This window comes from Chiloscyllium plagiosum, chromosome 5 (assembly GCF_004010195.1).
Source record: "Chiloscyllium plagiosum isolate BGI_BamShark_2017 chromosome 5, ASM401019v2, whole genome shotgun sequence".
Lineage (NCBI taxonomy): Eukaryota > Metazoa > Chordata > Chondrichthyes > Orectolobiformes > Hemiscylliidae > Chiloscyllium > Chiloscyllium plagiosum.
In genome coordinates, this window is record NC_057714.1 from 82847131 (window position 1) to 82870373 (window position 23243).

The 23243-nt window shown below is 42.0% G+C and overlaps 1 protein-coding gene across 2 annotated transcripts in view; it reads left to right on the forward strand.

Annotated features, from left to right (window-relative positions):
• LOC122550048 (myosin-IIIa-like) overlaps positions 1 to 23243 on the forward strand; it is a 284716-nt gene that overhangs the window by 244026 nt on the left and 17447 nt on the right. For both annotated transcript variants that reach the window (XM_043690481.1, XM_043690483.1), the window contains exons 9-12: positions 10797 to 10952; positions 20588 to 20690; positions 21687 to 21803; positions 22600 to 22632. In XM_043690481.1, coding sequence (XP_043546416.1) covers positions 10797 to 10952; positions 20588 to 20690; positions 21687 to 21803; positions 22600 to 22632 — 409 coding nt within the window. The remainder of the gene's footprint in view (positions 1 to 10796; positions 10953 to 20587; positions 20691 to 21686; positions 21804 to 22599; positions 22633 to 23243) is intronic.

Below are 23243 nucleotides of genomic sequence, written 5' to 3' on the forward strand. Positions count from 1 at the left end.
GGCTGTTTTCCCTGGAGCGTCGGAGGCTGAGGGTTGACCTTATAGAGGTTTACAAAATTATGAGGGGCATGGATAGGATAAATTCACAAAATCTTTTCCCTGGGTTCGGGGAGTCCAGAACTAGAAGGCATAAGTTTAGGATGAGAAGGGAAAGATATAAAAGAGACCTAAGGGGCAACCTTTTCACACAGAGGGTGGCATGTGGATGGAATGAACTGCCAGAGGATGTGGTGGAGGCTGGTACAATTGCAACATTTAAAAGGCATTTGGATGGGTATATGAATAGGAAGGGTTTGGAGGGTTATGGGCCGGGTGCTGGCAGGTGGGACTAGATTAGGTTGGGATATCTGGTCAGCATGGACGCGTTGGAGCGAAGGGTCTGTTTCCATGCTGTACATCTCTATGACTCTATAATAGTTGGTGTTAGAATTTTCACACTGAGAAGAGAAGAATATTTCTCTCTGAGTGTTGTTACCTTGTGGAGTTCTTTGCCATTGAATTTATTGCAGACAGAGTTAAATAGAGTTTATTTTTAATTCAGTCATGGGCTGTGGTCCATCGCTAGCTGGGCTAACAGCCTGAATTGCTCTGAAGAAGGTTGTGGTGAGCTGCCACCTTGAGCCGCTGTATTCCTCAGGGTGGAAGCACTCCCCACAATGCTGTGAAGAATGCAGTTTCGTGATGTTGAACCAGGGACAGTGAAGAAAAGGCAATATATCTCTACGTCAGGAAGTTGAGTGGCTTGAAGGGAAACTAGTAGGTGGTGGTATTCCCATCCACTTGTTGCCCTTGTGTTTCCAGGTGGTAGAGATAGGGAGTTTGGAAGGTGCGAATGGGAAGAAACTTAGTGAGTTACTGAAGTGCACTTTGCAATCATCATTCACACCACACAAATGCCAGGCAATGACCATCTCCAATAAGAGACAATCCTGACATTCTGCAGTGTTACCATCATTGAATCCCCTACTATCAATATCCTGGGGGTTACCATTGACCATAAACATGACCGGACCTGCTACATGTTTGGAATATTACAGCCCCAACACTCAAGAAGCTCAACATCATCCAAGGCAAAGCAGTCCAATTGATTGGCATCACATCCGCAAGCATCTACTGTCTCCACCACCAACACTTAGTAACAGCAGTGTGCACTATCTTCAAGATGCACTGCAGAAATTCACCAAAGATCTTTAAACAGTACCTTTCAAACCCACAACCACTTCTGTCTAGAAAGGCAAGAGCAGCAGATACATGGAAACACTAACACTTGCAAGTTCCTCTCCAAGCCTCTCACCAAACTGACTTGGGAATACATCACTGTTCCTTCACTGTCACTATGGCAAAATCCAAGAATTCCCTCTCGAAGAGCATGGTTGGTTTACCTGCAGTACAGTCACAGGATCAGAGGTCAGATCAGTTTTCCTTCGTGTGAATCCAAGGGAAGCGATGGGATCAGACGGAGTAACAGGCCATGCACTCAGAGCATGTGCAGATCAACTGGCAGAGGTCCTCTCAGACATCTTCAACCTCTCCCTGCAGCAGGCCACTTTCCCTGCCTGTTTCAAGAGGGCCATCATCATCCCTGTGCCTAAGAAGGCTCATGCAGCATGTCTCAATGACAACCGTCCAGTGGCCCTAACTTTGGTTGTCATGAAGTGCTTTGAAAGGCTGGTCATGGCATTAATCAACTCCAGCCTCCCCACTATTCTTGACCCACTCCAATTTGCCTATTGGATTAACAGATCCATGTCAGATGCCATATCACTTGCCCTTCACTCCTCCCTAGAGCATCTTGACACCAAGAACAGCTGCATGAGAATCCTACGCATTGACTACAGTTCAGCCTTCAATAGTATTATCCCTTTGAGACTGATTACTAAATTTAGAGATCTCGGACTAAGCCCCACTCTCTGCAACTGGATCCTCAGTTTCCTGACCCACAGGCCACAATCAGTGAAAACTGGGTCAATATTTCATCCTTACTAACACTCAACATTGGAGCCCCCAGGGGTGCGCACTCAGCCCCCTACTGTACTCACTGTATACCCATGACTGCATCGTCAAATACCAGACTAATGCCATTTACAAGTTCGCTGGTGACACCACCATAGTCAGTCGAATCTCAGATGACGACGAAACAGAAGACCTGGAACAATGGTGCACTGAGAACAACCTAGTTCTCAATGCCAGCAAAACCAAGGGACTCATTATTGACTTTTGGCGGGATGTTACTCATGCCTCCCCCTCCCCCCCCATACATTAACAGCACAGAGGTGGAATGAGTGGAGAGTGTCAAGCTCCTGGGAGTGGTTATCCAACACAAGCTTTCTTGGACTCTTCATGTGGATGCACGGGTTACAAAGGCCCAATAACGTCCCTTCTTCCTCAGGCAGCTGAGGAAATTTGGCATCATGGCAATTACACTTGCCAACTTTTATAGGTGCGCCTTTGAGAGCATTGAGTTACAGAGAGAGGGGTGAACTAGGCCTGGACAATCACAAAGGCCAACCTCCCATCTATAGAGTCCATCTACTAGGCCTGCTGTCAATAAAAGGCCGCCAGCATTCTCAAAGATCCATCCCACCCTGGCAATGTTTTTCTACAGCCTCTACCATCGGAGAGAAGTACAGAAGTCTGAACACATGCACCAGTTGGTTTCGCAACAGTTTCTACCCTACTGTTGTTAGAGTACTGAATGGACTCACAAACCCTTAACATTGACCTGTACCTGTGTTTTTGTTTTTGCTGCTGTTTACCTATTATTTACTTATCTATGCTACTTAACTCTGCGATCTGCCTGCATTGCTCACAAGACAAAGCTTTTTACTGTGACACTGGTACACGTGACAATAAATTTAATTTGATTCAATTCAATGGACTGCAGCAGTTCAAGAAGACAGATCACCAATATTTCTCAAACATAACGATGGCCTAGTGGTATTATTGCTAGACAATAATCCAAAAACTCAACTGATGTTCTGGCTACCCAGGTTTGAATTTGGCAGATAGTGGAATTTAAATTGCATACAAAGAAAAATCTGGAAATGAGAATCGACTGATGACCATGAAACCATCATGGATTGTTGAAAAAATCCATTTGGTTCACTAACATCCTTCAGGGAAGGAAATCTGCCATCCTCATCTGGTCTGGCCTACATGTAACTCCAGGCACACAGCAATGTGGTTGACTCTCAATTGCCCTCTGAAATGTCCTTCCGAGCCATTCAGTTATATCAATCACTACAAAGTTTAAAAAAAAATGAAACTGGGCAGATCACCTAGCATCAGCCTAGGCACCAGAAAAGACAATGACAGAAACAGCCTTGTCAAGCCTGCAAAGTCCTTCTCACTAACATCTGGGGAATAGTGCCAAAATTGGGAGAGCTGTCTCACAGACTAGTCAAGCAACAGCCTGACATAGTCATACTCACAGAATCGTACCTTCCAAACAATGTCCCAGACACCACCATCACCATCCCAAGGTATATCCTGTCTCACTGGCAGGACAACCCAGCAGAGGTGGCTGCAGAGTTGTATACAGTCAGGAGGGAGTTACTCTGGGAGTCCTCGACATTTGCTCTGGACCTTATGAAGTCTCATGGCTTCAGGTTAAACATGGGCAAGGAAACCTCCAGCTGAATACCACGTACCGTCCTACCCGAGCTGATGAATCGGTCCTCTTCCATGTTGAACAACAGTTAGAGGAGGCTCTGGGGATGACAAAGGCACAAGACGCACTCTGGGTGGGGGACTTCAATGTCCATCATCAAGAGTGTCTTGGCAGCAGCTCTACAGATCGAGTTGGTCAGATCCTAAAGATCAAGACTATCTGCATGATCAGGGAACAAACAAGAGGGAAAAACCTAGATTGACCCATCCTTACCAATCTGCCAGCTGCAGATGCATCTGATTAGATTCCCTACAGTGTGGAAACAGGCCCTTTGGCCCAACAAGTCCATACCGACCCTCTGAAGAGTAACCCACCCAGACCCATTTCCCACTGACTAATGTACCTTACACTATGGGCAATTTAGCATGGCCAATTCACCTAACCTGGAAACCTTTGGACTGTGGGAGGAAACTGGAGCACCTGGAGGAAACCCACGCAGACACGGGGAGAATGTGCAAACTCCACAAAGACAGTTACCCGAGGCTGGAATCGAACCTCGGGACCCTGGTGCTGTGAGGCAGCAGTGCTAACCACTGAGTCACCGTGCTGCCCCTATATAATTGCTCTTACTGACATCTGTCCCGCCTTCACATTGAGAATATGTTGTGTGGCCCTATCACCATGCTAAACTGGACAGACCTTGAACAGGTCTAGCAACTCAAGACTGGACATCCATATGGGCCATCAACTGCAGCAGAATTGTACTCCAGCATAATCTGAAACCTCATCATCCCTGGTTCAGTGGAGAGTTCCAGAAGGCATGCCAGGAGCAGGACCAAGCATACCTGAAGATGAGGTGTCAGACTGGTGAAGCTACCAACAGGAGTACTTGCATGCCAAACAGCTTATGCAGTAAGTGACAGACAGAGATAAGTGATCCAACAACCAATGGATCAGATCTAAACTCTGCAGTCCTGCCACAGCCAACTGTAAATAGTGGTGGATAAACAAACTTGTGAAGGATTCCTCAAGAAGGGCATGCGTCCGGTCTGAGATTCCTCGAGGAAGGAGGGAGCCCGTGCTGGGATTCCTTGAGGAGACAGGGAGTCTGCGCTGGGATTCGTCGCGGAGGGAGGAAGTCCAGGCTGGGATTCCTCGAGGAGGGAGGGAGTCCGTGCTGGGATTCCTCGAGGAAAGAGGGAGTCTGCGCTGGGATTCCTCAAGGAGGGAGGGAGTCCGTGCTGGGATTCCTCAAGGAGGGAGGGAATCTGCATTGGGATTCCTCGAGGAGGGAGGGGGTCCGTGCTGGGATTCCTCGAGGAGAGATGGAGTCTCCGCTGGGATTCCTCGAGGAGGGAGGAGGTCCATGCTGGGATTCCTCGAGGAGGGAGGGTGTCTGTGCTGGGATTCCTCGAGGAGAGATGGAGTCTGCGCTGGGATTCCTCGAGGAGGGAGGAGGTCAGTGCTGGGATTCCTTGAGGAGGGAGGGTGTCCGTGCTGGGATTCCTTGAGGAGAGAGGGAGTCTGCACTGGGATTCCTCGAGGAGGGAGGGAGTCCGTGCTGGGATTCCTCGAGGAGGGTGTGAGTCTGTGCTGGGATTCCTTGAGGAGGGAGGGAGTCTACGCTGGGATTCCTTGAGGAGGGAGGAAGTCTGTGCTGGGATTCCTTGAGGAGGGAGGGAGTCCATGCTGGGATTCCTTGAGGAGGGTGTGAGTCTGTGCTGGGATTCCTTGAGATGACAGGGAGTCCACGCTGGGATTCCTCGAGGAGGGTGTGAATCTGTGCTGGGATTCCTCAAGGAGACAGGGAGTCCACGCTGGGATTCCTCGAGGAGGGTGTGAGTCCGTGGACAAAAAAGCTGAGTTGCAGAGGTGAGGTGAGAGTGACAGCCCTTGACATCAAGGCTGCATTTGCTTCAAGAAGTCCCAGCAAAAGTGGAATAATTGGGTATCAGGGGGCAACTCTTCAGTGGTTAGAGTCATGCCTGACACATAGGAAGATTGTTGTGGTTGTTGGAAGTCAGTCATCTCAGCTCCAGGATATCTCAGCAGGAGTTCCTCAGGGTCATGTCCTAAGCCCAACCATCTCCAATTGCTTCATCAATGACCTTTCCTCCAACATAAGATTGGAAATGGGGATGTTCGCCAATGATTGCACAATGTTCAGCACCATTCAATCTCCTCAGATACTGAAACAGTCTGTGTTCAAATGCAAGAAGATCTGGACAACATATGGACTTGGGCTGACAAAGTGGCAAGTAGCATTCAGGCCATACCAATTCTAGGCTCTAACCATCTCCAGTAAAAGACAATTGAACTATTGCCCTTGACATTCAATGGTGTTGTCATCATTGAATCCCCTAATATCAACATGCTGTGGGTTAACAGTGACCAAAAACTGAACTGGACTCACTACATAAACACAATGGCTACAACAGCAGGTCAGAGTCTAGGAATATTGCAGCAAGTAACTTGCCTCTTGACTCCTCAAAGCCTGACAAGGCACAAGTCAGGAGTGTGATGGAAAACTCCCATCTTGCCTGGATGAGTACAGCTCCAACAACACTCAAGGAGTTTGACATCATTCAGGAAAAAAGCAACCCACTTGATTGGCATCACATCCACAAGCAACCACTCCCTCCACCACCGACAGCAGCGTGCGCTGCCGAAATTTACCAACGATCCTCAGACGGCATCTTCCAAATCCATGACAACTTTCATGTAGAAGAACATGGGCAGCTGATACATGGGAACACCACAACCTCCAATTTCCCCTTTAATCCACTTACCACCCTGACTTGGAAATATATGGCAGTTCTTTCACAAAATCCTGGAATTTCCTCCAAACTGGCATTAGGGTGGGTCAACCCACAGCAGGTGGACTGCAGCAGTTCAAGAAGTCAGCTCACCTTGACCTTCTAAAGGGCCACTAGGGACAGGCAATAAATGGTGGCCAGCCAGTAATGCTGACCTCCTATAAGCGAATGAAAAAAGGTACACAATGCTGCCATTGTGCGTTGGTAGTGAGATGAGTAAATATTGATGATGATGAATGTGGTGCCAATCAAGCAAGTTGCATTGTCCTAGGTGGTATCAAGCTTCTTGAGTGTTGTTAGAGCTGCACTCATCCAGGCAAGTTGAAAGTATCGCAGTATAATCCTGGTCTGTGCTTTGTAGATGGTGAACAGACTAGTTCCAGAACACAACTCTTCAGTATTATTGCTAGAATGTTGTCAGGGCCTATAGCCTTTGCAGTATCCAGGGTTTTCATTCATTTCTTGATAAAAATGGGGATCAAAGGTTATGCCGGGGCACAGATACAATGGTGGAGGTGAGAGACCTTGATCAAATAATTTATGAGCTTATTGAATAGCAGAGCATGCTTGAGGAGCCAAATAGGTTACTCCTATTCCTAATTCTTAAATTGTGCTCCTTTACACATTTACTTTGGATTTCTATGAGTTACTGGAGTTTGGTGAGTTGTGGCAAAGACATCTACCCCTCCTTGTCCCAAGATGCTTTTTTGTCTTTTTAAAATTTGTCTGTCGTCCTAATATCTGGCCAAAGCGATAACTTTCTTCACAAATTGCTAGTTAGTTCTTCATCAGAGTTTGGAACAGCACTAATGAGCAATGTACTGTTGTTCACAGAGAGACTTGCAGGATTCAGTGTTGGATTTATCACATTAGCTCAATTAACTGAAAGAGATAAGTTGACACATGTTATCTGAAAATTAATGAATGGAGATGTACATAGCTGTGATAGTTTAACCAAAATAGAGGCATATAGTGTCCTAGATAAGTATGTACCTGAGAGGGAGGGACGAATGGAACTAAGGAAATGGAATCCCTGGTCAAGAAGAAGAAGAAGGCTTATGTTAGGACAAAATGTGAAAATTCAGGGCGCTTGAGGGTTACAAGGAAGTCAGGAAAGACCTAAAAAGAGAGCTCAGAAGAGCCAGGAGGACACATGAGAAGTTGTTGATGGATAGGATCAGGGTTAACCCAAAGGTATGTCAGGAATAAAAGAATGATGAGAGTTAAATTAGGGCCAATCAAGGATAATAGTGGGAAGTTGTGTGTGGAGTCAGAGGAGATAGGGGAAGCACTAAATAAGTATTTTTCGACAGTGTTCACGATAGAAAATGAAAATGTTGGCGAGGAAGATACAGAGATACTTGCATCTAGACTAGAAGAGATTGAGGTTCACAAGGAAGAGGTATTAGAAATACTGCAGTGTGTGAAAATAGACAAGTCCCCTGGGCCGGATGGGATCTATCCTAGGATCCTCTGGGAAACAAGTGAAGAGATGGCCGAGCCTTTGGCATTGATCTTCAAATCATCATTGTCTACAGAAATAGTGCCTGAGGACTGGAGATAGCAAATGTGGTTCCCTTGTTCAAAAAGGGTAGTAGGGACAACCCTGGTAATTACAGACCAGTGAGTCTCACTTCAGTTGTTGGTAAAGTGTTGGAAAAGGTTATAAGAGATAGGATTTATGACCATCTAGAAAAGAATAATCTGATCAGGGACAGTCAGCACGGTTTTGTGAAGGTTGGGTCGTCCCTAACGAATCTTATTGAGTTTTTTGACAAAGTGACCAAACAGGTAGATGAGAGTAAACCGGTTGATGTGGTGTATATGGATTTCAGCAAGGCATTTGATAAGGTTCCCCGCAGTAGGCTAATGTACAAAATGCGGAGGAATGGGATTGTGGGAGACATAGCAGTTTGGATCAGTAATTCGCTTGCTAAAAGAAAACAGAGGGCTGTATTTGATGGAACATGTACATCTTGGTGCCCAATTACTAGCGGCGTACCACAAGGGTCGGTGTTGGGTCCATGCTGTTCATCATTTTTATAAATGACCTGGATGAGGGCTTAGAAGGATGGGTTAGTAAATTTGCGGACGACACTAAGGTCAGTGGAATTTGGATAGTGACGAAGGATGTAGTAGGTTGCAGAGAGACATAGATAGGATGTAGAGCTGGGCTGAGAGGTGGCAAATGGGGTTTAATGTGGACAAGTGTGAGGTGATACACTTTGGACGGAGTAATCGGAATGCAAAGTACTGGGCTAATGGTAAGATTCTTGGGAGTGCAGATGAGCAGAGAGATCTCGGTGTCCATGTACACAGATCCCTGCAAATTGCCACCCAGATTGACAGGGTTGTTAAGAAGGCATACAGTGTTTTGGCCTTTATTAATAGAGGGATTGAGTTCCGGAATCAGGAGGTTATGCTTCAGCTGTACAAAGCTCTGGTACGGCCACACTTGGAGTAATGTGTACAGTTCTGGTCACCGCATTACAAGAAGGATGTGGAAGTTTTGGAAAGGATGCAGAGGAGATTTACTAGGATGTTGCCTGGTATGGAAGGAATGTCTTACGAGGAAAGGCTGAGGGCCTTGAGGCTGTTCTCGTTAGAGAGAAGAAGGTTGAGAGGTACTTAATAGAGACATACAAGGTAGTCAGAGGGTTAGATAGGGTGGACAGGGAGAGCCTTTTTCCAAGTATGGGAGCAGCAAACACGAGGGGACATAACTTTAAAGTGAGGGGAGATAGGTATAAGACAGATGTCAGAGGTAGTTTCTTTACTCAGAGAGTATTAAGAGTATGGAATACTTTGCCTGCAACGGCAGTAGATTCGCTAAGTTTAAGTGCATTTAAGTCGTCATTGGACTGGCATATGGACGTACATGGAATAGTGTAGGTGGGATGGGCTTCAGATTAGTATGACAGGGAGGCGCAACATCGAGGGCCAAAGGACCTGTACTGCGCTGTAATGTTCTATGTTCTGTGTTCATATGTCTTTGTGAGGGTAGTGACATTATAAGTGACTGCCACCTCGCGTTCAGTACTTGATTTTAGTGGTAAAACTCATTGAACAGACTGTTCCTTAGATATGATAACATTAATGAATGCTGTTTGCACATTGAGGTAGTAGAGATAATGCAGAGCCTTTCCCCTTTGGAATGCTGATTGGGCTTTCAGTTGATGGACAATCTATAAACATTGTAGGATAGCTGGCACAAAGGTAAATGCTTCCAGAATACAAAGCTTTGCTGTGAGGTGAAAATTTTCCTGTGATAGATATCCACTTTCACTGTCCAATCTGCTTCTGAAAGATCCTACATTTTTTTTTAGATTAGATTAGATTACATTACAGAGTGGAAACAGGCCCTTCGGCCCAACAAGTCCACACCGACCCGCCGAAGCGCAACCCACCCAGACCCCTATATTTACCCATTACCTAACACTATGGGCAATTTAGCATGGTCAATTCACCTGACCTGCACATCCTTGGATTTGTGGGAGGAAACCGGAGCACCCGGAGGAAACCCACGCAGACACGGGGAGAACGTGCAAACTCCACACAGTCAGTCGCCTGAGGCGGGAATTGAACCCAGGTCTCAGGCACTGTGAGGCAGCAGTGCTAACCACTGTGCCACCGTGCTGCCCACAAGTTAATTTCTACAAGTTAAAATGTTAAGGTCATAAGGAATAGGATCAGCGGTACATGATATAGTCCCTTGAGCCTGCTCCATCATTCAATAAGGTCAAGGCTGATCATTGGCCTCCATTTTCCCAACCATTTCCCATGACTCTTGATTCTTTAAGAGATCAGAGATCTGTCTATCTCAGTTGTTAGTATATCCATCCCGAATTGTACAGTAGCAAACAGACAATTATCATATTTATATGAAATTCCTCCATCAGCTGTTCAAATAGATAAAGGGGCTTTGCAACTCACAGTGAATTACAAACACACTCAAAAAGAGAATTGTAACAACGTCTCCATATAAAATATGGAATGCTGCTCTTTCTGCTGTTGAACATGTCTCTTTAAATAATTTATCAGTGAGCATAAAACAAATATCTGAAGCACTCTTAGATTAATATTCATCCACCATAATATCATCATGCATTTTAAGACAGTTATGTGCATAAATTCCTGTTATCCAAACTAGCTTTTAATAACGTTTGGTTTTTGCAATTTGACTGGCAGTGTGTGCTCTTTTGAAGGCTTTTAGGCATTCATTTATTACTACTACTAAAAAGCTGGAGACACTTAATAAATTAATAACAAAAAAAACACGGTGAAAGACAAACATTTGCTTTCCATAGAAGAGGTTAGGCTGGTTAAGGTGATTTTTTAAAAAACTCTCTTTACTACTTTTGTTAACACAGATGCCTCATTAAAGACTTTGAACACCGCCCGACTGTCTCCGACCTCCTGGAACATCCCTTTATCAGACAGATTCAAGGAAAAGAGAAGGCCCTGCAGAAACAACTCATGGAGCTCATAGACCTTCACCAACAAATGGGTGCCATTGAAAAGACAAGGTATTTAACACTTTTACAGGCTCCAAGAGAAATGCGTTCACTGATTCAGCATTCTGGTGGCAGATGAAGTTCAATGCAAAGATAGAGACAGTATGAAATGAAAGGTACAAGTCTAAAAGAACCTTTGAGTAGATGAGCATAAATCATTGAAAATCACTCTACAGATTGAGAGAAGGTTTACTAAAGTAGTTCAATCAAGCCATTCAAAAGGTAATTGGATTCTTATCTGAAAAAAAACAGGGTTATGGGTCCCATTGGAATAACACTCTGACGGTCAAACCCACTATTCTCAAAGCTGTCACAGAAATGAAAGACTCTATAGATGGAAGCAAAATTCCTCCATCTAGCTGTCTTTTTGATCCATGCCAGAATGCATAGACCACGTTTCTGTACTTAATAATAATTACTATTTATTAGAAGTAAATAGATTTTAGCTGTAAGTAAAGGATTATGAGCAGTCGGCATATAATGTCCTGGTTAAAACTCTTAATCTTATTAAAAACTCCCATTCGCACACAACATCAGAAAATAAAACATCGGTGTTATGGATGGAAGGAAAACTGGGAAAGCAATTCAGCGGTCTCTGTTCACAGGATCTGCTCAGATCATTCATATGCTGATCAGAATGCTGCCTCATGGTCTTCCTTCTCTAGATATTTTCATTGGTTTGCAGAGAGATCAAGTGACTATTGTGCATATCCAAACATGACATAATAATTAACAGTCATAGCTGACAGCAATTTCTGAAGGAAAAATGAGCATGTTTTCTTTCGGCTTAAAGTGGGTTTTACTGCAAAGAACAGGGACAACTCTTCAACTAGTGGAGACATGATTCTCCATCTCACCTCTAAATTCCAGACCCACAGCCTCTTCCATCCCCATGCTGGGGTCTGCCAGGCAGGCACATCCCAAACTCCTGGATTTATTGGAAATCAAGTCTCCTCCATTTTTGTTCTGGAGTTGCATGAAGTCCCCCTAATGGCTACTCCATGGTTCTGGCACAGATAAGAAGATGGAGATGCCAACCATATGTATTTGTTGGTAGGATTCTTGAAATAACTTCACAGAGGCTGGTATCCTGTCACTAAGTCATCCTTTATTTATACATGGAGAGCCCTAGACACTGATCCAGCTCCCTCAGAACCAACTCCCAAACTGAACTGAACCTCTGACACTCCTGTTCTTATCTGTCAGCTAGGGCTCCCTAATTAGATCAGGTTAACAGCCCCAGTCAGGGAACTCATATTTTCTGAGGTCCACCTGGCTAATCTCATTGCAATCTCAATACATCTAGAGAAGGACATTCTCCCTGATCGGGACATAGTCTAATTCAAAATCAATTACCACACACTCACACTCACACACTCACACAGTCACACACAGGTGCACACATACGCAAACAGACAGACAGACAGACACACCAACACATACATACACAATGACAGACACACGCGCGCGCACACTGACACACCGACACACACTGACTTACATCGATACAACAACACACAGACACAGATACATAAACACACACAGACAGACAGACAGACAGACACACACACACACACAAGCACACACCCACCTCACTATGGAAAAGCCAGGCTTTGACTCTTACACTGATGATGGAATTTACTTTCTGGGTTGGGAGGAGTGCAGAGTACCTATCCCCATAAAATCCAGCCCAATATGTTAATGATAAGGATGAGAAAAGAATGCTTAATAACCATCCAAGGAGTATTCATACCAGAAATATTAGCCATGCACACAAACACATTGACACAATAACGTTCAATAATATTAACTAACACTAGTTAAACATCTTTACATCCTATTTGAGAAAGGATGCTAATGTATTTAATTGGATAACAATTTCATTAAAATGGCAAGCATTAGAATTTCAAATGCATTTAAATTGAAAATCACAGAAATTTCATGCGAATTAATTAAGTCTTTGTTTACTGTTCTCACACAGCATAAGTTTAGCCTTTAAGCTGCAGGAATTGTAAAATGTTCTGTTTAAAATACTTTATGACACATTTCCAGCAGGGGTGAGACTTATGTCTTGATCTTCTGGCCAAGGGATAGTGTCACTGTCACTATACCGCAAGAGCTTTGAATACTGCCTGTGTAAACATACGTTTTTAAGCTTTTGGATGGTTTGCAGCCTTTCAAGGAGGCTAGCTTTAACTTAAATCTTGCTAGTGTTTTTTTACTCGTGGGATCAGACATTCAGATACATCATACTGGCCAAGGTCAGTACAATATTAGGCAATCTGGATATCATCCTGGCCTGCTGATATTTCTGGGGTGGGTGGGGTAAGAAGCTAGAATTTCTTGTATCAGCGGAAGATCCCCTGTGGGTAACTTCACAAAATATCATTGATAACCTTCCCTGGCCTGTTTTTGGAATAATCCTTTTAAAAGCCACTAGCTGGGTTGCTCAACATAGGAATCATGGAGAAGCGAAGTAAAAGTATTAGTTGAAAAGTGTGCACATTCCATTATTACCCCTGAAATTGCAACTCAACATCCTTACTGCATCATTCATGGATGAATTGGTTTAATTGAATTTGTTAAATATGGAAATGTTGATAATCACATAATTTACAATTTTCATGAGTCATGTGCCTCTATTTGGAGGGGTCAGTGATACATTGCTGATCACGTAATTGAGATTCTGATAATATGCTGTTTTGCTTAAGACACTGATTGAAACAAGTGCTTAGGCTGATGCCTCTCTTGCTCCCAGGTAATAAGCTTTGCAAAGGTTCAGGACCCAGCTGTCTCTACCTAAATATATTTCAATTTATTTTTAATTGGCATCACTAACAGAATAGCTTCCTTGAAATTAAAAGTCAGGAAAGAAAATAATTGGAGGTACATTGCACTAAGGAAGGGACCAGTTCTTAAATTTGCTTTTGTGTTTTACTAGTGATTGGTTAATCATTTTAATATTTGAATTTTAAAGTATAGCATATTTTAAACACATTATTAAGTGAAGCAACGGTATGTTAAATGTGCAAATGATATAGGTATAAAACAAATTAAAATCATTAAACACAAACAGGAAAGCTCAGCATGATGTTGTAGATCTGTCTGCTGCAGAGCAAGTGACAGGTTAATATTTTGAGTATATATACCCTTCACCAAAACTGAAAAGGTAAACATAGTCAAGCAGATGGAAGAAAGAAAACAAGAAGTGAGTAAACATGTGGATTGTGTAGGAAGCTCCACTCATCGAATAATTATCAGAGTGAAATTAAGGTCCCCGGGGTCTAAGACAAACCCATAACATGGAGTCATCTGTTCAGTGACAGCATGTGAACAAAAGACAATGTTATTGCTCAGGGCACATTCCCTAAAGTCTGGGACTACCCAGGTACATCCCTCCATCCAAGCCAAATAATCAAGATAAGCTTAACATCAAAACATATGATTTGCTCTCTTTACCCAGCTGCTTGTAAATGGTCAAATATTATAGAACGTAGTTACCATGTGATTTGGAAAGGGGGCCTGAGTTTGCAGGTGTGTCCATTGAGCATGGACTGTGACAGGAGGAAAGCAAAGTTAGAGCAGGAACAGAAGCTACTTGTGAGCAGGGGAGGCATCTATTTACATATTGTTCCATAACTTCTGTCTGCCTAATGATGAGCAAAGACATGTGAGCTTTCACATGGTGGAAGAGGCCCAGCACTCCTTCCTTGAGCTAGAAGGTAAACAGATGAATAAGTTACCACCATATGGGGTTCACAACAGCAGTGCCAGGCCATGACCTGACTATACAGAAAGAAGGTATGTTTGCAATCCTGGTAAATCCAAGACCAAGTTAATTGCACTGATGAGATCAGGGGATTTTGTCTCTGTTGGCTGGGCTATCATTGTTGCCATCCCTAATTGTACTTCAGAAAGTGGTGGTATGATGAACTAAATTTTTGATCTATTGCAGTTCAAATGATGTAGGGAATAGATAATGGAAAAAGTGGTGAATGGTAAGTGGCTTGAGGAAGAACTTGCAACCGATGGTTACAACATGTTTCTGTTGTCCTTGTCCTTATTGATAGTAGTGGTCATGGGTTTGGAGGACTGTCAAAGGACACTGAATTTCTACAATGTATTATGTCAATAAAACACATTTCTGTTACTCTGTGTCGATGATGCAGGCTGTGAATATTTGTGGGTGTGGTGCCAATTGAGCGGGCTGCTTTGGCCTGGATGGTATCTAGTTTCTTGAGTATTGTTGAAGGTGCAATCCTCCAGGCAAGTGGGGAGTATTCCCTCACACCCGTGACTTTCACTATGTAGATGATGGACAGGCTTTATGGAGTCAGTAAGTGAATTATTCACTGGAGGATTCCTAACTCCTGGCCTGCTTTGATAAACACAGTATTAATGTGGCGAGCCCAGTTCAGTTACTGGTCAATTGCAAACTCCAGGATGTTGATAGTGGGGTATTCAGTGATGGTTATACTATTGAATGTCAGTGGGTGATAGTTAGATTCTCTTTTTGAAGATGGTCATGGTGTGGCAATTATACGGCATGAATGTTACTTGTTGCTTGTCAACCAAAGCCTGGATATTGCTCAAGTTTGGCTGGTTTTGGATATGGACTGCTTCAATGTCTGAGGAGTTGTGAATGATGCTGAATATTATGCAATCATTAACAGACATGCACAATCTGACCTTATGATGAAGAGAGGATGGTGAACACAGTTGGCCAAGAACACGAACATGAGGGCTTCCTGCACCCTTTAAGGGTGCTGCTGTCCAAAATACTCCTAGTGGCCTGACATAAACAGGTGTAACAGAAACCCCTGTGACCAGAACCTGAGTTTGGTATGCTCTTATAGGAATGGCAAGGCTTTAGCTCCTGTTACATTCTTTCATGAGGATGCTAGTCTTTCCCACGTAAGTTGGCATTTTGGATGTGGGAAGCATAAAATGATAATGGAGGGATCAGCATCCATACATTACCAGCCCCTAGGGAGCAACGGTATAAGGATTGGTTTCCCATTTCTACTGCATAAGAAATCCAGTTCAGAGCAATCATCCCCAGCATCTTGTATATGCCCCTTAGATGCTTGGTAAGACGATACATTGTGAAGATGGAGAACCTTTGTGCAAGTTGGTTGCTATGTTTCATGTGATAAAGCTTTGAAAGCTGTTCATGTCTGTCAAGTATTTTAGCTTGTGTTGGTGTTGTGACAGGCACTGTACTACTGCTACCTGAAAACCCCCTGGAATGGCTGGTCTTAAGTATGGTCTTTGTTTGACTTTTGCTAGATTTACAGTTAGACCCTGCAGGAGCCTGAATATTTAATTTCATAATTTAAGAGTTGTTTTCAAAGCGCAAGCATTCTCCAGCAACATGAGATGCAAATATTTCTCTTTTCACAGTCAGCCAAGAGTGACTTGCATCTAATGAGTCTCTTGACTACATTATCACTAACAGTATTTGTCATTAGAAAATGACATGGTTCTCTTGTGATTCATATGAAAATTCTAATATATAGTGTAGCTACATAATGAAAGCTAAAATGGAAAAATAGTCACTAGTTTGGTTCCACTTATTACTTCACAACACTTAGATTATTTCAAGCCCAGTGTAAGATTGCACATGGAAGTCTTGCATTTCTGATGCTTAGTTTTAAAAAAATTCATAGTTAGGTGAAGGCTTAGTGGTATTATCGCTAAACTATTAATCTAGAGACTCAGATAATATTCTGGGGACCTGGGCTTGAATCCCACCATGGCAAGTAGTGGAATTTGAATCCAATGATAATCTGGAAATAAAGTCTAATGATGGTCTGAAACCATGCTGATTGTCATGAAAAACCCATCTAGTTCACCAATATCCTTTGGGGGAGGAAATGCCCATCCTTACCTGGTTTGGCCTACACATGACTCCAGGCCCACACCAGTATGGTTGACTCTTAACTGTCCTCTCGGCAATTAGGGATGGGCAATAAAGGCTAATCCAGCCAGTGGCACCCATTAAGGAATAAGAAACGGGACAGAATTTTCATCCCAATAATGGACAGGTGCTGGTGAGCAATTTTCCACTACTAGCCATTGGCCAGCTGGCCAAGTTATAAGTGCCATCACTCCTTCAAGGCATTTTTCTAGAGGTGGGATCGGGGCAGAAAGGCATGTGGAGGTAAACAACTAAAGCACATTAAGTACCAATGAAGGCCAACTACCAGAGAATGACTAGAATTCTCTGACTTCTGGCTCACCCAGTTGCCTGGAGCTATCCATTTGTGAGTACAGATTCTGAGTTTGATAAGGGATGCCCTAAATCATGAAGCATTTAGATAGCACAATGAAAGAGAAATTGTTGACAATGATTGAAGGATTGATAACCACAGTTTAAAGGTGAATTACAAAAGAACCAGAGCAGCCAGGAAAAAAATATTTTCATGCATCCAGTGGTTAGAAATATGAATGCATTAACTAATGGTTTTGTAGTCACAGTCTTGAAAATGGAATTGAATAAATAGGAGTTGCAGATAAATGGGGTAATGAAGAAGGCATTTGGTATGTTTGCTTTATTGGTCAGTGCATTGAATATAGGAGTTGGGAGGTCATGTTCCAAATGTATAAGACATTGGTTAGGCCACTTTTGGAATACTGCATTTAATTCTGGTGTAGGAAAGGTGTTGTTAAACATGAAACGGTTCAGAAAGAATTTACAAGGATGTTGTCAGGATTAGAGGGTTTGACCAAAAGGGAGAGGCGGAATGCACTAGGGTTGTTTTCCCTGGAGCATCAGAGGCTGAGGGATGACCTTGTAGAGGTTTGTAAAATCATGAGGGACATGAATAGGCTGAATAACCAAGGTGTTTTCCCCAGGGTCGGGGAGTCCAAAACTAGAGAGCAAAGGTTTAAGATGAGAAAGGAAAGATTTTAAAGGGTCCTAAGGGGTAACGTTTTCACACAGACAGTGGTGCGTGTATGGAATGAACTGCCAGAGGCTGGCACAATGACAACATTTAGAAGGCATCTGAATGGGTATATGAACAGGAAAAGTTTAGAGGAATATGGGCCAAATGCGAGAAAATGGGAGTATAATACTTTAGGATATCTGGTTGGCATGGTTGAGTTGTACTGAAGAGTCTGTTTCCATGCTGTACATCTCTATGACATTATGACTGTCTTTGAAGGAGAAGAATATTGGGAGAAAAGGGAGTTTGAGGAAAGAACAGGCTAGCTGGATGAAATAGTTTGATGCAACATTCCGTGATGTATGGCTTTATGTTCTTTTGATTCTGCTGTCATGGCCCTGCATTCTAGAATTCTCTTCTTGAAAACTTCCACTTTTTTAGACCTCTCCTCATCTTCAAATATATTTTTATAATTATCATTGTAACTGTTAATCACAATAGATTAGTTCATCTGCATCAGTAGAGAGGAGATAAAATGGTACTTGTTTCATTATCAGTATATTTTGAGAAAGTCATGCCTTATTTTGTACAAATAAGCTTTTTCTTCATGGCTTAACACCTTTTAGAAGTAACTGGTATTGTATTCTCTTTCTAAGAATGCCTGCATATTAATGTTAAGATATGGCACTGCCACTATATTTCACCACTAACCCCAGAGCAATACAATAACCCAAGCTCAAAATAAAAACTAAGTAGAATACTGACTTAAACTTGCACTGCACTACTGTCAGCCCTCCCCATTAAATTATAGGAAAAGGTCCAGGTCAATCTATTAATGAACCTGATTGTCACATTGTAAAATAATAATGGAATTGTTACTTGAACGTAGCAATCAATCTTCATCAATTTATCAGCAATCAGTTCAGATACAATATGAACCTATGGTGTATAGTTTATTGACTCAAAGTCATATTTTGTCCTCAGCATGCTGTGGATACCACATGGCCAAAAGTGCAGGTTAGAAGCTGGGAATTCTATGGCTACCAACCCACTACTTGATTTCTCAATACTTGTCAATTGTCTATAGGCACAAATGTGGCATCTGATGTTATAGTCTCCACTTGCCCTGGATGTATGGTGCTCAGAAAAATAAAATGAAAGCAGTATTAGGATATTTGGACCATTGGATCTGCTCTATCATTCAATGAGATAACGCATCATGACTCACTGGGACAACACACTGGAAATCAAACCTTGTTATTCCCAGACTTGATATAAAAGTTAAAGGTGTATTTTAAAAACACACAGACCCAGGTTAAGAGAAAACTAGGACCAGGTTTCCATATTTAATAAGAATTACTATTTATTACAAGTAATTCACCTCTAGCTATAGGTAAACAATTATGAACTGTCAGCATTTGACTGTACTAACGACAATTCTCAGCATTTATAAACACACTTACACACAGACAGATACAGAGAGGGAAAAGAAATGGATGTTATGGGGAGTGAAAGCAATTCAGTTGTTCCCTCTTCACTAGATCTTCTGTGATGATTTTTGTGCTGATTAGAGCATGTCTTCTCTGTTAATTTGTTTATGTTGTTTTAAATGTTATATACATTTCAGTAAAGAGCCATTAATTTTACCTTTCTACCAGTCTTCTCTCTTGGATGCTATTTGCTGTTTATTTTTGTCTGTACACTCTGTCCCTTCCTGTCCTACTCCAGCTATCATTATCTAAATAGCTGCCCTGCAATGCTACCACTTCTTTTTAATTTATCTTTCTCCGGAATCCTACCATTCCCCATTTATGTAGTTTAAAGACTTCTTTACAATCTAGCTTTTTTTTTATTTGCCAGGACCCTGGTCCCAGCACAGATCAAGTGAAGCCCATCCCTGTAGAAGATGTTCCTTCTACCCTAATTCTGGTGCCAGTGCTTCATGAACTGAAATCCATTCCTCTTACATCAATCTTTGAGCCACATATTTAACTCCTTGACTTTATTTACCTTATGCCAGTCGTCTGTGGTATAGATAGTAATCCCAAGATTACCACCTTGGAGGTTCTGCTTGTTAATTTGTCTGCTAGTATTCAAATTCTTTCAGTAGAACATCTTTGTAGACCTGTCATTGTCATTAGTGCCTACGTGGATGACAACAGCTGGATACTCTTGGGGCAAAGCAGTCTACTTAATTTGGATTACATTTACCATTTTATACATTCACTCTCTCTCTCTCACCAATACAGCGTGGCAGCAGAATATATCATATAGAGGGTGCACTCCAGCATCCTTCAAGAGCAACGTCCAATTCAATAACCTCTGCTATCTAAAAGGACAGCAGAAACATGTACTACTCGCTTCACGTATCCCTTCGAGCTAAAATCATTCTGTTTTGGAACTAGATTATTGTTCTTTCACCGTTACTAGATCAAAAACGCAGAGTTCCCTTTACAGCATTGTGGCTATACATACAACATTTGGATAGCAGCAGTTCGAGAGATACTTCTTCACCTCTTTCTGAAGGGTCAAGGGTAGACAACAAACTCTGGCCTTGCCAGTGATCCTAACATTCTATGAAAGATTAGAATCAAATGTAATGTATCATCTTATTCATTTATTGAATCCCAAAACAGATTGCTTGTACAGAAAGTACGCATGTTGTTCTTAAAGAAATTGGTTTATTGGTTGATATGGATTGGTTCATGATGTTCATTTCTGATGTCACAAATCTAATTTTTAACATCTTATTTGTAGGCATGAACGTATCCACACAAAGAAGGGCCAAGGCATGAAGAGTAACCCCATTTCAAATCTGGTTAATACAGATGATCTTGCCACACTTGAAGTGTTAGATGAAGTAAGACAATGATAATTAATTTACTACTGTTTATTCCAATGGTCCCATGCTTCATTCAGAAGTAATCAATCACTGGCATGATATCAAAGATTCTTTGGAAAATAGCATGTTAAATAAATCAAAATCAAGAACTGTATAATCTATGAACAAATTTTGTGATTGAATCTTAGGAGTGGATTTGTAGGGACAAAAATTTAAAATGTTAAAAGATCTTGGGTTGGACCGAAGGGTCTGTTTTCTTGCTGTACATCTCTATGACTCTATCTCAAATCCACATGCACCCACCACTTGCAGATTTAATGAAACTAACCTGCTCCCCAGAAATGGATCACATAATGAAATATATTAATGGGACTGTTCACCCTAGGTTTGCCTGTCTTGCAGCTTCAATGCTGACTAGTTCCCAGACCCTGGGTAACCAGCTAAAGTGGATTCCGACCAACTGCAGCAAAACATTATGTGTTTTTCCATCACTTCTTGTGGAGAAAGAAAAGTAGGTGAGCTTCCACACTCAAGCTTCAACTAATTCCCATTGCCCCAACAATCCATCACCGACCATGCCAAATTTTTCCCACGATTGTTAACACCCTCCTTCATAATTGCTGATCATCTCATCGCCTGTGTCATACACCAATCTCGTCCAACAGAATCACCCCCACAGTGATCATCCCAGACTCTCAGACTGCTGTAACCAATCCCGTCTCACAGTTTCTGTCAAAAACAGCAGGAAATGTTCCTGGCCTCTGGGCTGTATCCTCATCTGCAGTGCTCCCAACTGGACAGGGGGCCAAGTCTATTAATCAGGCTGGCCTCTGGACAGCGAATCTGCCAAAAAGAACATCACTGGAGTAAAAACTGCTAAAACTTTACAGTGTTCTCCAGAACCAGACTCTTCTGGTCTGGTTTGAAAATCTTGCTCAAGTGAATATCAGGTTTTTAATTTCATAGCAACCCAATTACATATTTGTACTATTATTATTTATTGTGTCTTGACAGAATACAGTCACTGAGCAGCTGCAAAAGCGGTACAGTGAGGAACAGATATATACCTATGTTGGAGACATCCTCATCGCTGTTAATCCATTCCAGAAACTCAACATCTATTCCACAGAGGTTAGCATCTAATCATTGTAACTGTTCAGTTTATCAACTCACTTTGATTATAATTCAGAACTGAACTAAATCTCACAGTTTCCACAATAACTTGATGCAACAATTTGTTCTGAAAAGATATCTATTTAACAAAAGCAATATTTTTGGAAGAGTCTTTAATGAAAATGAATATTTATGCAATTTGAAGACTATTTTTTACTAGTTGGTTCATTTAAGAAGCTGTGAACTGCATTTTAAAAACAGATGGCACCTTTCTTCTTGATATATTCACCAAAAAAGAACATCAACTCCTCATTCTGTTTCAAAGGCTTCAAACCCACAATAGAATATGATAATTTAAAGAATATGACAGGAGTACAATTGATTTGTTTTTCTTTCTAAGTTAATAAAATTTGATACATCATCGTAGATTGAAGAGACAGGCATGCAATTCCTTCTGAATTTCCAAATTTAAATTGCTGTTATTTTGCTACTCACATAATCCATTAGTCATCATTGGAAACATCTTTTAAATGATCAGCTTCGCAGTATGTTCAGCTCAACTTCCCAGGGTACTTACATTTTTGATTAATTTTACTTAGAGTTGATGCAGATTCCAATCCTTTTTTTTGTTTATTTGTTGCAGATTTACACATTCTCTCTGTTGATAGATGTGTTATACAGCCACAAAGAATTGAATTTAGAATTGAAATTGAAAATGATCATTATCACATGTGGCTAGGGTTAACATTATACTGATGGATAGCTTGGTATTCTTAATCACTGAATATTATCTTTTTTCTTGCTGGAACCTCAGGCTGTATTTAAGAGCTCAACTGGAAAAGCAAAGGTAAATAAGCCTGGAATTGATGTAGGGTGGAAGAAAGGAGAAGAATTGTCTCTTTACTGATGAAGAAGCAGCATTGGTCGCATTTATGGGATACCTCCCAGCTGAGCATGTTGTCCCTCTGGAGAAGTGATGAGCAAGTAATGGGGGGGATAAAGTGAAGCTGTAATAAATATTGCCCTATCACCCATGATGATTTATCATGCAGTTTAACATTCCGTTATCACTGAGCATTTGCCAAAACAAAACATTGGCAATGGACCAAAAGATAACTGAAGATTTTTTTCTGATTATAGAAGTCCCTGGTTTTTGATTCTTGAAGGTGCAAATGTACTTTCAGCAAAACTTCGACAATTATTGTTTTAAGTGGTGAACACCAAACTGGGGCTGATAGCCCAACCACCTGATTCGTATTCTGCAACAATTTACAAATGTTTCATAGTTATTGGCAAATGAACTGCAACATAAACAAGTGAAGAGTGTACAGAGTAGAGCATGCTGTGTTAAATCAACATTATTACAATTCTGCTGCTACACAATGAGGCTTTTACCTGGTTGACTTGATGGTCTGCAACTACAAGGCTGAAAAATACCCTGTAATTCAGAGTTCCCAT